This window comes from Vulpes vulpes, chromosome 8 (assembly GCF_048418805.1).
Source record: "Vulpes vulpes isolate BD-2025 chromosome 8, VulVul3, whole genome shotgun sequence".
NCBI lineage: Eukaryota > Metazoa > Chordata > Mammalia > Carnivora > Canidae > Vulpes > Vulpes vulpes.
This window is the reverse complement of record NC_132787.1, coordinates 109820652-109835871: the sequence shown is the minus strand read 5'-3', so window position 1 is coordinate 109835871 and position 15220 is coordinate 109820652. Positions and strand designations below refer to the sequence as shown.

Sequence of the window (15220 nt, the reverse complement as noted above, 5' to 3'; positions counted from 1 at the left end):
AGGGTCTGCTCGTACACCCGGGGTGGAAATCTCGAAGGGCCGCCTACCACGGTAGGAGGTCTGCGTGTGGACTTGCTGTCCCAGTGCTGAGCAGAGCCTGCAGATGGTCACAACCGTGGCACCTGTCCACCTTTATATGTTTACTCGAGTCCGAGTTTTGGGTACAAGCACAGGGAGTGAAAGTCAGTGTTTCTTTGGAATCAGGTTAAAAGGCAGTGAAGCGAGCTCTCCGGAGGCGATCAGAATCACCTTTAATCAAGCTTGGCACTGGGGGACACCATCACAAACCTGCCCCCTGGAGGGGAGGGTTCCGCAGGCTGTAGGCAGCGGGACCCCGTCCTCAGTCGGGGCTGCTTCCCTGGCGTTCCCGGCGCCCCTCCAGCCCCGCGTGCTGAGTCCGGCCACACCTCGCAGGCTTAGTTCATTCTTGGGGACGCGTCTGCCAAACCTGCTTTGCTGGGACAGTCATGGTGATCTGGTGGCGGGCTGGGCTGGCAAGGCCATCGTACGGGTCTCTGCCCTAGCAACCACCACCCTTTGCTTTATTTTAGTATTATTTTTTTAAATGTTTGAATTATTTCTATTTCTTTTTTTTTAAGATTTTATTTATTATTCGTGAAAGACACAGAGAGAGAAGCAGAGACACGGGCAGAGGGAGAAGCAGGCTCCCCGCAGGGAGCCCGACGTGGGACTCGATCCCGGGACCCCAGGGTCACGCCCTGGGCCGAAGGCAGGCGCTCCACCGCTGAGCCCCCGGGCGTCCCACCCTTTGCTTTAAAGCGCACTTGCTTTCTGCGTTTTTCCCATTTTGTCACGAGAACATCAACATGTCAACTCCAAGGTCAGGATTTAGCAGAATCAGTTTTTACGGTTTCGCCAAGGACGTTCTGGAGAAACACCGGGCTTCGTTCTGTTCTGTCCCGCTTTGCTACACGTGCAGGCGGGGCAGGGACCGGGGCAGCTCTGGGCCACCGTGAGCCACGCACCAGCGCTGCCCTCGGCGGCCTTTGCCCCCTCACCGCGACATCCTGGCATCATCGCAGAGCTGCTGGCACCGCGCACGCCCTCGTGCCTGTAAGGACGCAGCTCTCATCTTTGCGGCTCCGGATTTGGGCAGCCGGTGACCGGAGTCCAGCTCGCCAGGCAAACAAAACAAAGCAAAGCCGAGTTGGCTCAGGAGGGGGAGGCGGCCCAGCCTCAGGCCGGAGGGCACTCGGGGCTCAGAGGCGGGGAGCAGCTCCCTCCTTCCCTGCCCGCCCTCCCCTCTGTGGCCTGGCCCGATTCCCTTCCCCCTGGGGGAGCTTCCTGCAGGTGCACGGAACACCCCAGTGGCTCTCAAACCACACCTGCTTGGAATTCAAGAAATAGGAGCTCTTTGGTGTGGTGCCCGGAGATCCAGTGTCATGGAAGATTCCAGATGGCTCCCTTAGAACCCCATGCCAGCCCCGAGGGTCTCTGCAGGGCCCGAGGTCAGGCTGGGCAGCCATGTGGGTGGCCCTGGGGGCAGGCCAAGCCCTGGGACGGGTGCAGGGAGAGAGCGGGGTCCAACAGGGGTCTGGGCAGACAGCCCGTCGGGGTTCACCATCACCAGACTGCCGAGGCCCTCCCGCAGGGAGCTGCTCTGGGCTGGGTGCTGCCCCTGGGTCCCGGGGCCCCTGCCTCCCGGCCCCTCCACATCTCAGCTCCTTTCCTGTCAGGGCCCCCACTCAGGAAAGTAACTCTTCTAAATGGAAAGCCTGGGGCAGCCCGGGCGGTGCAACGGTCTGGCACCGCCTTCCGCCTGGGGCTTGATCCTGGAGACCCGGGATCGAATCCCGCGTCGGGCTCCTTGCGTGGAGCCTGCTTCTCCCTCTGCCTGTGTCTCTGCCTCTCTCTCTCTCTCATGAATAAATAAATTTAAAAATATTAAAAATAATAATAAATGGAAAGCCTGGAGGGCTTTGTGGATAGGAGAGCGAATGCTAAGGGAGGATGGGCGGCATAAATAACGGCAGACGGCCGATGGCCGGAAGCAGCACGGGGGCACCTGGGTACGCCGGCTGTTCCGGGGCATTCTGGAATAAAGAGCTGAAAATAAGGTTTGCCTTGAAACACAAGGGCCCATCTATACAGACCTGGGACTGAAAACCGGTGGGACTGTCCCCCGTCCTACGAGTCCAGAAAACCCGGCGGGCTCACGGACAGAGCCTCGGCTGCAGCAACCCTGGGGGACAGAGACAGGTGGACTTCATGGAACTATTCTTTCTGTAGGGACATCTGATTAATCCCAATGATATTTAGAGGAAGCTGTGGTATTTGGAATTAGACACCAGCCATCTGTGCTTGGACTTTCCTTACCTGGAGACGGGAGCGGGGAGAGCGGGCGCTCGGAGCCGCCCCGAGGCCACCGGCAGCAGAATCGCTGAAGAGCATTTCTCTGGGTCTTAAGACATCTTTGAGATAAGTCAGGAGCCCTCCCTCCCCGGGGCCAAGGCAGGCCTATTCCCGGCCTTCCCCGTCCCACACGTCCCACACGTCCCACACCGCGGCGCCTCCGGGAGGAAAATAAAACTGCGGAAAATAATAAAACTGCGTGTTTACTACAGCGGCAGGCGCCGGGCTCATCCTCCATTCGTCATCGTTTCTGGGATCGTTCTGTCCCCCGAACGCTCGCGCCAACAAAACTCTTCCCCAACCGTGCCCCACGGCACATACATTGAGAGAAATGATTGGCAAAAACCGTTTTGAGGTCAAAAACTTTGAGGGAATGGGGGCACTGGGGTGGCTCAGACGGTTACGCATCTGACTCTTGGTTTTGGCTCAGGTCATGATCTCAGGGTCGTGGGATCAAGCCCCACGTCGGGCTCCACGCTGGGCATAGAGCCTGCTTGGGATTCCCTCTCCCTCTGCCACCCCTCCTGCCACTAGTGCACACACACGTGGAAAGAAAGAAAGAAAAGAAGAAGGAAAGGGAAGGGAAGGGAAGGGAAGGGAGGGGAGAGGAGGGGAGGGGAGGGGAGGGGAGGGGAGGGGAGGGAAGGGAAGGGGAGGGGAGGGGAGGGAAGGGAAGGGAAGGGAGGGGAAGGGAAGGGAAGGGGAGGGAAGGGGAGGGAAGGGAAGGGAAGGGAGGGGAAGGGAGAAAGAAAAGAAAACCTACAACAAAAAACACCTTTGAGGAAATCTCCAATGCTGCGTCTGTTCTGGAAAGTGCTAAGAAACTGTTTCTGGGTAACAAACCCTTCCCCGTGGCCGGGTGGGGCATCGCCCCGATTCCAAAACGACCCCAACCAACGTTCCTTGGGCAACACTGTCAAAGGTGCGGTCAATCTCCGAAGCGGTAGTTTGCGGGACATACACCAAGGAGACGGATTGCAGACCGGGAGCCCTTAAACCAAAACAAGGAGGGGGCTCGGGTGCTGAGGAGGGGCGAGGTCCCCGCTCCCAGTAAGTGGTTACAACATTAGAATTTTCTTAAATGCCAGAGAATTGGTTAGTGGGTGCCTCCTACCAACTTTTGGGAAACACTGTGTGTTCGGCTCACGATTTCCGGGGGCACGAGGGGAGGTGACCCAGGTCAAGCTAGTCTTGCACAGTTAATCTGTTTATATGACCGAGCTGGGGTTGTTTGCTCAGGGAATGCTCAAGGCTGGTGTCTGTTTGCTTTGGATGCTGACACGCACCGGCGCTGGCGGGCGGGGAAGGGGGCCGAGCGCACCGGGCCCCACCGTGAGCGGCAGGACCCGATCTTCTTAGTAATAAAACCCACAAGAATGTATAAATACTAGACGCCGAGGGCCGGACCGTGAGGGTAGTTTCTCAGAAAGCCAATCCCACTCTCATGGAAAATGAACTTCAACCCGCGTGATAGATTCTCACGGGCCAGGTGTGGGCGGGGAGGATGGGGGGCACAGCCCCGTCAGACAGCAGGGTCCCCCGGGGCACAGGTCTCACCGAGGGGGCCCAGCACCCCCTATGCCAGCCTGCCCCCCACCCTCCCAGCAGTCCTCAACCTCCCTGCTCTGCCCTCACTTCCCGCTGAGAGCTGAACCTGCGTTTCTGCTTCGCTCAGACCCCGGCGCTCCGTGTACCAGTCCATTCCGCAAATATCTCCTGCGCCAGGACGTGCTCCAGGCCCTGGGCTCCCTCCACGCAGCCGCAGGGAGCACGCAGGCAAAGGGAATCCCTGCCTCCGCAGAGCTTAAATCCCAGTGTGGGAGACCAACCGAAAAGCCCTACCTGGGAGGTCAGGGGAGGTGGGAGCATGACGCGGGGAGAGGGGAGTAAGGGTGACGGCGTGAGTGTGCGCAGACCTGTGCGTGTGGCAGAGTCAGGGAGGCGGGAGGAGGGGCAGGGAGCAGAGCCGCAGGCCTGCAGGCGCTGAGGGAGCGCCCCCCCCCCCCCCCCGCCCCCAGCAGAGTGGAGGAGGGGCTGCGTGCACCTGCAGAGGCTGCCCCAGGAGAGAAGGCCGGGTGCGGGCCTGGGTGCGGGCCTCCCTACCCGGGGGGGAGCCCCTAGGGAGCTCCCGTGGCCCTGGGAGCAGAGGCTGGGGCGCAACAGGACAGGTTCTGGAGCGGATCTGAGGAGGCGGGCGGGCCGGGGTGTCCACGGCCGCGGAGGACACTGCGCAGGTGGACGCTGAGTGGGGACGCTGGGCCATCGGGGCGGGGGTGACGGTGGGGTCCCGGCAGGGTCGGTGTCCTGTGAGCTGCAGCAGGAGCTGTGAGGCCACCCCTGGAGCACCGCGGGGGCTGAGGCCCTGTAGTCTGTCCAACCATCCATCCGTCTGGGGGAGAGAAGGGGTCGCTGGGCATCTCCCCACCCACCCAGCCCCGCCGGCCTGGTTTCCCTCCTCGCTCAGCCCCTGCACCCCTGCCCAGGCCCAGCACAAGGTGCGTGGGGGACAGAACCCCAGGAAGCCCACCTGCGCTCCCCTTCCCTGACCTGCATGTGTGATGCGTACCTGTTTGTATTAGACACGGTATGTTAGTTGAGAAAAATCAGAAAAATAACTCGGGGCTTCCAGAGTGTTCTCATGCACACCCTTCCTGTCTCAGTGAAGGTTTTCACGGACCCCGGACCGGAACAAACACCAGCCAGCTCCACGTAGGAAGGAAGTAGTTAGGTCCAAGAGCAGGAGCATTTGGGGAGCAGAGGGGAGGCTGGCACCTGCGGGGAGGCAGGGGGAGGCGACGGAGGGCACCGCAGAAGTGCGGCATGGAGCCCAGACGGCCCGGTAGCCCCATGACCACCCGTGTGACACAGGAAAACCGCACGGGGCACTGGACGCCGGGGAAATGCCAGAGAGGCCCGAGGTGGCGCTGTGACCTCTACACAGGAAGCACGCGTGGCCGAAAGTGTTTGGCTCAGGGCGTGACCCCGGGTCCCAGCCTGCTTCTCCCTCTGCCTGTGTCTCTGCCTCTCTTTCTCTCTCATAAATAAATAAATAAATTTTTTAAAGAAAAAGAAGAAGAAAGTGTTTTGCTCTGCTGCATTCCATCACCTCAGTGCACGGGCTGCGGGGGGGACGGTCAGGAAGGGCCAGAGGAGGCCGTCACACATGGGGCTGTCGCAGGGACGTAAGGACAGGAGAGAAGAAATGAAACGACTATTCTTTTTTTTTTTTTTTTTAATATTTTATGTATGTACTTGACAGAGAGAGAGTAGGGCCAGGGGGAGCAGCAGAGGGAGAGGGAGAAGCAGCTCCCCGCTGAGCAGGGGGCGGATGTGGGGCTGGATCCAGGGACCCCGAGATCATGACCTGAGCCCAAAGCAGACACTCAACCAGCGGAGCCATCCGGCTGCCCCTGAAATGACTATTCTTAGCAGATGACAGGATCGTAAAGCCCAAGGCAAAGAATGGGAGCAGCTTCAGAAACAGTCAGAGCCGCGTAACGTATTACAAAGTCAGTGTTAGGAGAGACAGAGGCTTCTCCATAGGCGAACAGTAATCAGTCTCGATAACTGCATTAAAAAGCGGATTAACTTGGAATAAACCTAATAGCCATCCTGAAGGTGCCATGGGCACGTTTCTCCTTTTTCCCACTCGGTTATTCAGTTAACACGGTCCGTTTGCACCCTCCCCGCCCCCCCCCCCAGCTTTACTGGGGCACAACTGACAAAACTGCATGTATGTAAATGTATGTGACGTTCACGAAGACTTGATTGCTTTAGGGTAGTTTTAGGTTCACAGAAAAGTTAGGAGGAAGCACAGAGATTTCCCCGCGAGCCCCCTCCCCTGAAGCCCGCCCGGCCAGTGTAGACGAAACAGGGTGCAAACTGAGGCATCGTCAATACCCAGAGTCCAGAGTTCGCCTTAGGACACGCTTTTGGTGTGTAGGCGGACGGGGGTAACCACGTGCAGCCATCACCATGGCGTCACGGCCCTAAAACCCCTGTGAGCCCCACCAGCTCATCCCTCCCTCCAGCCCCCCAGCCCCCCAACCGGCTCTGCTGTCTCCACGAGGTCACACAGCTGTGATCGTGCGGTGGCCTTTTCGGGCTGGCCTCTTCCACTTGGCTCGCACGTCGGCCCCTCCGTGTCTCTCCGTGGCTCGGTGGCTCATCGCTCGGCGGTGGCCGGGGGCGGGGGGGGGTCCCACCGCTTAACCGTTCCCGTGCTTGCTTCCACGGGCGGCTGGCAGCTGGGAACAAGGCCGGGGCCCGGAGTTTTCGGCTCCTCGGGGCGCACACCAGGAGCGCCTGCTGACCGTGGGGGGCACGTCGGGCTTTGTCAGAAGCGGCCCCCCTGTCCTCCGCAGGGGCCACACCGTTCTGCGTCCCCACCAGCGAGGAGCGTTCGCGCTGCTCACATCGTCGCCAGAGCTGGCGTCGAGCGTTCTGGGCTTCGGCGGTTCTCGGGCGGCCGCGGGGCCCGGCGGGATCTGAGCTTGCATTTCCCTGCCCGACGGGAGGCGGGCGTCTTCCCCGGGCTCACCGGCCAGCTCGGGTCTCCCTCGGTGACGGTCTCGGCTAAGGTCACGGATCTGGCTTTCGGGAGGCCGTTGGTTCTCTTATCCCTGAGTGTTAAGTCTCTTGTGTAGCTTGGATACCGGCCCTTTCGCAGGTGTCTTCCGTCCCCGGGCTTTGTGGGTCTTCTCACTCTCTCCACATTGTCTTTCACACTTTTACATTTTAACAGGATCCCGCTCTGCCTGTTCCTTCCCAGATCGTGCCTGTGGCGTCGGAGCTAAGAAGGCACCGCCTCACCAAGGGCACCTAGGCCTTCTGCTACCTTCTCTTCCAGGAGTTTCACGTTCTGGGTTTTCTATTCAGGTCTACGATCCATTCTGAGTTAATTCTTGTGAAGGTGTCCGGTCTGGGCCTAGAGTCCTTCTGCACGAGGATGCAGTTCTCCGGCAGCATCTGTTGGAAAGACGATCTTTGTTCCGTCGCAAGGCCTCTGCTCTTGGTCAGAGACCACGTGCCTATGCTCACGTGGCTCGACTTTTGGCCGATTGATGATTTGTGTATATGTCATCAAATGGTCATCACGATCAAGCTAATTAACACACCCATGGCCTCGCAGGTGACCTTTTAGTCGTACGTGCGTGTGACAAGTATACAGCACGGTCTCATCGCCTACAGTCACCGGGACGTATTTCTGTTCCCTTAAGTGCCTTTAAAAAGCCTTGAGTAAATAGATGGGAAGCCATACACACAGGTGATCAATAGATTTATAAAAAGACCAAGCCCGACCTCTCCAGCAATCTCAAGTGTAAGTCAGAGCAAGGAGTCTGGTAAGGCCTTGGCAGACGGGAAGGAGGGTGACCAGTGAAGCTTTGGGGAGACTTCATATTAGCTTGTGGCAAAATGCAAACTTGTGTCAAGTTCTCTGAAAAGCAGTATGGACACACGCCCAGCACCCCCACACCCACACACTGTGTGCATTCCCCGGACTGCCCCCTCCCCGGGGAATCACAGAACAAAGTAAGGTGCCGTCCCTTAGAGTAGATGACGTGACAACTGGCCTCTCACGACGTCTTTCTAGATGAGTGGTTCTCCTGCCCTCACTGCAGGGAAGGATAAGGAGACCCTCGTCTCTCGTGTCCCAGTGTGCGTTCACGGGACAGGTACCAAGGGGAGTGAGTAGAAGAGAGACATCACGTCCCCAGCCACAAGCTGGGTCATGATGTCGCTCGAGAACAGGTCCTACGTGAAGCCTCGCCAATTCATTGTGACTAACAGTGAGGCCCAGACAGACGCCCTTCTGACGGTGGGTCAGCCACACAGCCTTAGGAAAAGATGTGGGTCACCCTGGATCGTGACGCCGTGGTGGCCAAGGAGCCATAATTGAATGACCCAAGAACCTTTTTCAGAGCCTTTTTAAAGAGCCATAAAGGATGTGCTTCTTTGGGGTATAATGGGGACAGGAGCCCCATGACCTGTTAAATTCCTTAATTCCAGTTTCCCTTTTTACATCTCATTCTCTTGCCACCCAATACTCTCCATGCGGGACTTCCCCATCACATTCTAACAAACACAAAACCAAAACCACAGGGACTGCTCTCACCGTGCTAAGTGACCAACGCCCTCGGCGGGGAGACCCCGGGTGACCCCCTCTGCTCCGAGGGGATGGCAGGCTGGCGGGCTGGAGTCGGGGAGGCTTCCGAGTGAGCAGTCTGCCTCCTGACCAACTGGAACTCCTCGTGCAGTGTCTGTCTTCGCCCAGTCCTGCCATCCCCTCAACACTCTCCTCCAGATCCGGGGAGCACTGGAAAGAGAAGCACGATTCAACAATAACGAGGTGGGGACTAGACAGGAGATTTTTAGAGATGAGATCATTAAAGATGAGATTTTTAGCACGTGTAAAAATTTTAGAAAGTCCCCGAGAATTTTTTGAGAGAAAACATGTGTAGAAGCCGGAAGGGGGGTTGGGGGGGCAAAGGGAAGAGGGGGAGAGAGGGAGAATTTTTTTTTAAAGATTTTATTTATTCATTCATGAGAGACACAGAGAGAGGCAGAGACACAGGCAGAGGGAGAAGCAGGCTCCCTACGGGGAGCCCGATGTGGGACTCGATCCCGGAACCCCGGGATCACGCCCTGAGCCCAAGGTAGACGCTCAACCGCTGAGCCACCCGGGCTGCACTTTTTTTTTTTTAAGATTTTATTTATTGGGGAAAAGAGAGCAAGCACACAGGGAGAAGGAGAGGGAGAAGCAAACTTCCTGCTGAGCAGGGAGCCGGATGTGGGGCTCCATCCCAGGACCCCGAGATCATGACCTGAGCCGAAGGCAGACGCGTCACCAGCAGAGCCACCCAGGAGCCCCTACAGTTCTATTTCTTAATTTTTATTTTTGTTCTTTTGGGGCTTCAGCAAAACGACATGGATGCTATGAGCTTAACAATTCCATTTGGGAAAATCTGTCACCTAACAAAGCAAAGCTGCCTCACTGCCACACGCAGAGCAGAGTGAGAAGAATCACGCGTGCTGCCTCCCACGGCCGAGGAAAGCTCGCCCGTGGTGAGGGGAGAGGAGGGTCGGCATCCGAGGGGCAGAGGACCAGACGGCAACTTCATTCTCTCCCCAAAAAAGAGGGGACTGGACTTCCCTGGAGACCTGGCTCAGGCTCCCCCCACACTGCCGCGAGGGGGCCCTTAAGCATCTCTCAGTCCCAGGGACCTGAGGTCCTAGATCGAGGTGGCAGCAGGTCGGGGTTCTGGGGAGGCGCCCCTCCAGGCTTCCACGTGTCCTCAGGTGCCCTTTCCTGTTCTCGGTGGCAGGGCAGGGCGGGAGCGAGCTCACTTGACCCGAATCACTGCCTCGAGGCCCGTCTGCACGCACAGCCACCCCGGGGGTATCAGGAACCGGGGTGTGTCCCCCAGCCCGTCACAGCTAGGACTCAGGTTGGCCCCGGGTTTAGGACGTTAGGTGCACGGCGTTCGTCGTCCCGTGCCTCCCAGTGAAGGGGTGCGGGGCCTGAGGAGCCCGGGGGAGCCGGGGTACGAGGGTGAGCAGAGGCTGGAGCCCACAACCCCGCGAGGCCTGCCCTCCCAGCGGGAGTCCCAAGGGCGAGCACCCGCTCCCTCCCGTTCCCTCTGAAAACAGGCCTCTGGAATAGTCATTTTTGACAACGTGATTCAAAATCAAGATGACAGGCCCGGGTTCACACGTGCAGGGTGCCCCCGCCGCCCCCCTCAGTGCTCCCGCACCAGTGGGCGTATCCCCCCCTCCTGCACAAACCGCTGCAGGGGCCCCTCGCTCTGCTTCTCGAGGGGTCAGGGGACCGACTGTGAGCCGCCCGGGGGACTGCGGCGAACGCCCGGTGTCCTTTCCTTTTCAGATACTACAAACCTTGCCTCGGTCTGCGGTGCAAATTCCAAAACGGTGCAAATTCCAAAACGTGGCAAAGGGTGGAGCAAAGGTAAGGAAGTGCCCTCCGCATTTCAGCAGACAGGGCCGAGGTCTCCACTGGTGCTCACCCCAACGGCACGGGGGCGCGCGGGTTCCCAGCAGCCTCACTGACCTACGGATTTTCGCTAATAAATCCAGTACAACGAGGTATTAACAGGATACAGAAAAATGATGTCTCGGTGTACTGACAACTTGCACGCTCTCAGGAGTGAAGCTGAACATCTTTCCCTTGCTCGAGGGCACGTGTCCCGGAGTGATCTATGACCGGCCCGTTCTTCTATTATTAGTTTTCTCACTTCCTACAAGTTCTTTATGTATCAGAAAAATCAGCCTCCTGTCACAGCAGCTCCAGATCCTTTTCTGAGTTTGTCTATGCTTATGGCTTTTTAAAGTCTTTTTAGTTCAAGGGGCACCTGGGGGCTCAGTCGGTTAAGCATCCAGCGCTTGATTTAGGCTCAGGCCATGATCTCAGGATTGTGGGATCGAGCCCTGCTTGGGATGCTCTCCCTCCTTCTCCTTCTGCCCCCACCACCTCACTGTGTGTGCACATGTGTTCTTTCTTTAAAATAATAAATAATAATAAAGTCTTTTTAGTTCTTTATATTTTGATTTTTATGTGGTCTTTTTTAAAAATGGGGTTTGTTTTTTTTAGATTTTTTTTTTTTTTAATTTGACAGAGAGAGCACCAGCAGGGGGAATGGCAGGCAGAGGGAGAGGGAGAAGCAGACTCCCCACTGAGCAGAGAGCCCGATGCAGGGCTTGATCCCAGGACCCTGAGATCATGACCTGTGCCAAAGGCAGACACTTCACTGACTGAGCCACCCAGTGCCCCATTTTTATGTGGTTTTTAACTTATTTTTATGATTAATGGATTATTGAGTCCTAGGGGAAAAGACTCTGTTTACCCCACTGGTGAGTTATCACCCTTTATATTAAATTCTTGTGGGATCCCTGGGTGATGCAGCGGTTTGGCGCCTGCCTTTGGCCCAGGGCACGATCCTGGAGACCCGGGATCGAATCCCACGTCAGGCTCCCGGTGCATGGAGCCTGCTTCTCCCTCTGCCTGTGTCTCTGCCTCTCTCTCTCTCTCTCTGTGTGACTATCATAAATAAATAAAAGATTAAAAAAAAAAAAAAACGTACTGCCCTTAAAAACAAAAATCAGGTTTTCAGAGGGTAGTGGCAGCAGCAACAGCACTTTTAGATCCTCTCAAATCTTGACCTGAAACAGAACCACAAGCATCTATAACAGAACTAGGGACAGGCAGCACTGACAGGGGTGGGCAATGCCCTGCTGAGGGGAAAGTCAAATGGTGAAGATGTTAGCTGGGGTTTCTTAGAGTCGAGTACACACCTGCCGTATGACCCAGCCATTCCACTCAAGAGAAATAAAAGCACATGTTCACAAAAAGACGAGTACATAAATGTTCGCAGCGGCTTTATTTACAACAGCCCAAATGTCCATGAACAGGAGGACGGGCACACAAACCGTGGTGTCCCCACACAATGGCCACCCCTTAGCAATAAGAAGGAGTGTTACTACCAACAGACACGGCACGGGCGAATGGCAAAATAATTATAGGGAGTGAAACAAGCTCCTGCCACAGAATTAATGCTGTAGCACCCGATTTATATAAAATCCTAGAAAAATACAAATTGGTTTATAGTGACAGAAAGTAGATCAGTGGTCGCCTGGAGCTGGGATCAGGAAAGGACGGATTTCAGAGTCGCGTGAGAAAACCCTGGGGTGACAGGCCGTTCTGGCAGGGGCTTCACAGGGGACTCCGTAGCCCACTTTACACGGGTGCCATCTGCCACCCCCAAGCACAGTCCCACAAAGACATTAAAAAGCAAAGTGGTGTGGCGACTCCACAAAGCCGACACGCGGATATGAGGGACAGGGCCCGCCCACCAGGGTCTGCTTATCTGTGGGGAAAAGCATGGCTTTTCAGATGGACCACGAAAGGACGTCCCAAAGGAGCCAACAGGCGTCCACTGTCCACTGCGAAGTGTGGTGGGCCAGCCTGAGGACAGCGGCTGGAGTAGGACACTTGTCCCCCCTGGTGGTGAATGGGTGCAAGGGACCTGCTGCAAGGAGGTCTGAGGGCTGGAGCCAGGTAGCCTAAGATCCAGAGCAGCCGTCCCAGCAGGGACCCATGCTGTGGGGACAGAGCCAGCAGCAGCAGGACAGGGTCAACGGAGACAGGAAGAAGGACTCGATGCAGGTGGGGCAGGGCCAGAGCCGGGAGAGCTCTGGAAGCTAGCTGCCATACTTTTAACATTAGTCAGAATTCAACAGAAAAGAGAACTATGTGAAGTGAGAAAAACTACCTGAACTTAATGTTTATAAAAATGAGCAACAGGAAAGTATCGATCCCACACAGAACTATTCTCAGAAAAAAAAGACAAAGGAGCAGAAAAAACACCTTACAGACATCAAGACATGCCAGAAAGATGTACCCACCGAATAGACCCAAATGAACTGTTTCGAAACACAAAAAATGAGATCCAAGATGGGAAGACGACAAATTAGCATGAGAAAATACCAGAAATAAGGTGACAGAGCTCAAGCAAACTAGAAAGACAAGAAAATTAATTTCAGAAATGAGAATCAAGAGCAATGACAAAAAATAATGCCTTTAGAGATGGGACATCAACAGGAGGAAAACTTTTAAAAAAAACAAGAGATGCAAGAGATTCAAGAAAATGTGGAAAATATAGGGGATGGGCAAATCAGATTTCAACAAAGAGATAAAGTCCCCCCAAAACAGAACGCCAAAGCAAGAAACACAGAACACTAAGCCGCTGTGCCAGGAACCCCTCCTGAAATAGCGGATTTGAAAGTACGCACACCGAGCTCCTGAGCACCTGCAAACGCCAACCCTGGGTGGTCAACACATGACACGGTCTAACACAGTCACAGGGAATCCCTGGGTGGCTCAGTGGTTTGATGCCTGCCTTTGGCCCAGGGTGTGATCCTGGAGTCCCCGGATCGAGTCCCGCATCGGGCTCCCTGCATGGAGCCTGCTTCTATCTCTGCCTGTGTCTCTGCCTCTCTCTCTGTGTCTCTCATGAATAAATAAAAATATTAAAAAAAAAAAAAAAGCCACAGTCACAGAGTAGCAGGGAAACCACACCTCGGGACATGGAAGCAAAAAGAGGACGTGACTCGTAAGAAAAAGAGACTCATTAGGCTTTTCTTTTTAATTTTTTTTTAATTTTTATTTATTTATGGTAGTCACAGAGAGAGAGAGAGAGAGGCAGAGACACAGGCAGAGGGAGAAGCAGGCTCCATGCACCGGGAGCCCGATGTGGGATTCGATCCGGGGTCTCCAGGATCGCGCCCTGGGCCAAAGGCAGGCGCTAAACCACTGAGCCACCCAGGGATCTCTCATTAGGCTTTTCATGGTGGAAGAGAACGAAATAAATATTTCAGATACTCAAGGAAGGAAATTGTGAGCCAAGGATTTCATATCCTACAAAACTGATCTCAAGCATAAAGCAAACTAAGTTCAACGGGGGAGTCAGGGCGTGTGGTTCCCAAGGTGACACTGACCCAACGTGCTTGTGCGAGTAAGTACATAGAAGTGAGACGAGATGAGGTGAGGACAAGTGGGGCAGATTTTATTGTACAATGGTCGACACTGTACATCCAGTGCTGTTCTCACCATCACAGCAGAATATATTAGAATCCACAATACTTCGTGTTGAAGTGGAAAAAGCAAGTGCATACTTAAGGAGTATCAGTTCCATGAGTCTCAGCAAGGAAGGACACACAGATACAATATAGAAGAGTTAAGTACTCTGAAATCCTGAGTTTCTATTGGGAATATCAATATGAGCTCAAATATTGTATCTTTAAATGTGTGTACATGTTAATTGTTTGATAATTCTATTCACTAAAAGGCCTAGAAGCCATGACCAATCCTCTAGCGATGAGCACCAAGCATCTGAAATACCTTTTCTGGCATTAAAAGAAACTAGACATTCTGGGGCTCCTGGCTGACTCTGAGGAGGAGCAAGCCCTTGAGGTCATGAGTTCCAGCCCCTCCCCTTGAAGGAAGGAAGGAAGGGAGGGAGGGAGGGAGGGAGGGAGGGAGGGAGGGAGTGAGGGAGGGAGGGAGGGAGTGAGTGAGGGAGAGAGGGAGGGAGGGAGGGAGGGAGGGAGGAAGGAAGGAAGAAAGGAAGGAAGGAAGGAAGGAAGGAAGGAAGGAAGACAAACTAGAGATTCTTTGAGAAACAGCCAATTCCAGATCTGGAGCAGGAAAAGTACAAGATGGGTCTAGAGAACCTTGACACACCAGACTGCACCAGAGCCAGTGATGACTGGGTACACATGCGTGCGGGGTCTGTACACGTACGTGTGTGCACATGTGGACTGTGTGTGAATGGGCCCACGGTGTGCACCTAGGTACGGGTGTGGTCCGTGCATGTGTGTGCACGTGTGAATATAAAACAAATCGAGCCAACCTGAAGAGCCTCCGTCCTACAGGCCAAAGCTACAATTTGGGTTCAATGAAGATAAAAATTGCAATGACCTGAAACCTATTAAACAGGCTTAAGTACATGATCTCATGATGCATACATGTTATAAAAATACATAAATAGAAAACCTTAAGTGGTCACTTTCTAAGGATGACAGGGAATTAATGATCTTTGCATGTACCCTATCCTGCCTTTCCGAAATGAACGCTACCACTGGGTAACCAAATAGCAGATGAGAGAAAGTGTCTTCTTCTAAAACTGTTCCAGCCAGTAAATCTAAGCAAAATCACAGAATACCACTATTCTGGAACCCCCAAGTCATCAATCCTAGGCACTGAGCACCAGCAGCTGCTGACACCATAAAGACGAGAGCAGCCTCTGCCCGCTGATGAAAGCACGTGGCCACC

General features: G+C 55.0%; 1 protein-coding gene across 11 annotated transcripts in view; it reads right to left on the bottom strand.

The window, feature by feature from the left end:
- Nucleotides 1-845: 845 nt before the first annotated feature.
- The window catches only part of RNASEH1 (ribonuclease H1), a 35777-nt gene continuing 21402 nt past the window's right edge, over nucleotides 846-15220 (bottom strand). For 3 of the 11 annotated variants that reach the window (XM_072767815.1, XM_072767811.1, XM_072767814.1), the window contains 3 exons: nucleotides 8489-8689; nucleotides 2115-2203; nucleotides 846-1515 (listed from right to left, as the gene is read on the bottom strand). In XM_072767815.1, the coding sequence (XP_072623916.1) occupies nucleotides 1221-1515; nucleotides 2115-2203; nucleotides 8489-8689 (585 nt within the window). In that variant the 3' untranslated portion in view covers nucleotides 846-1220. Of the gene's footprint in view, nucleotides 1516-2114; nucleotides 2204-2560; nucleotides 4763-4939; nucleotides 7778-8488; nucleotides 8690-15220 lie in introns of those variants that run through there. The other 8 variants (XR_012003257.1, XR_003236609.2, XR_012003258.1 and 5 more) reach the window with 6 other exon arrangements.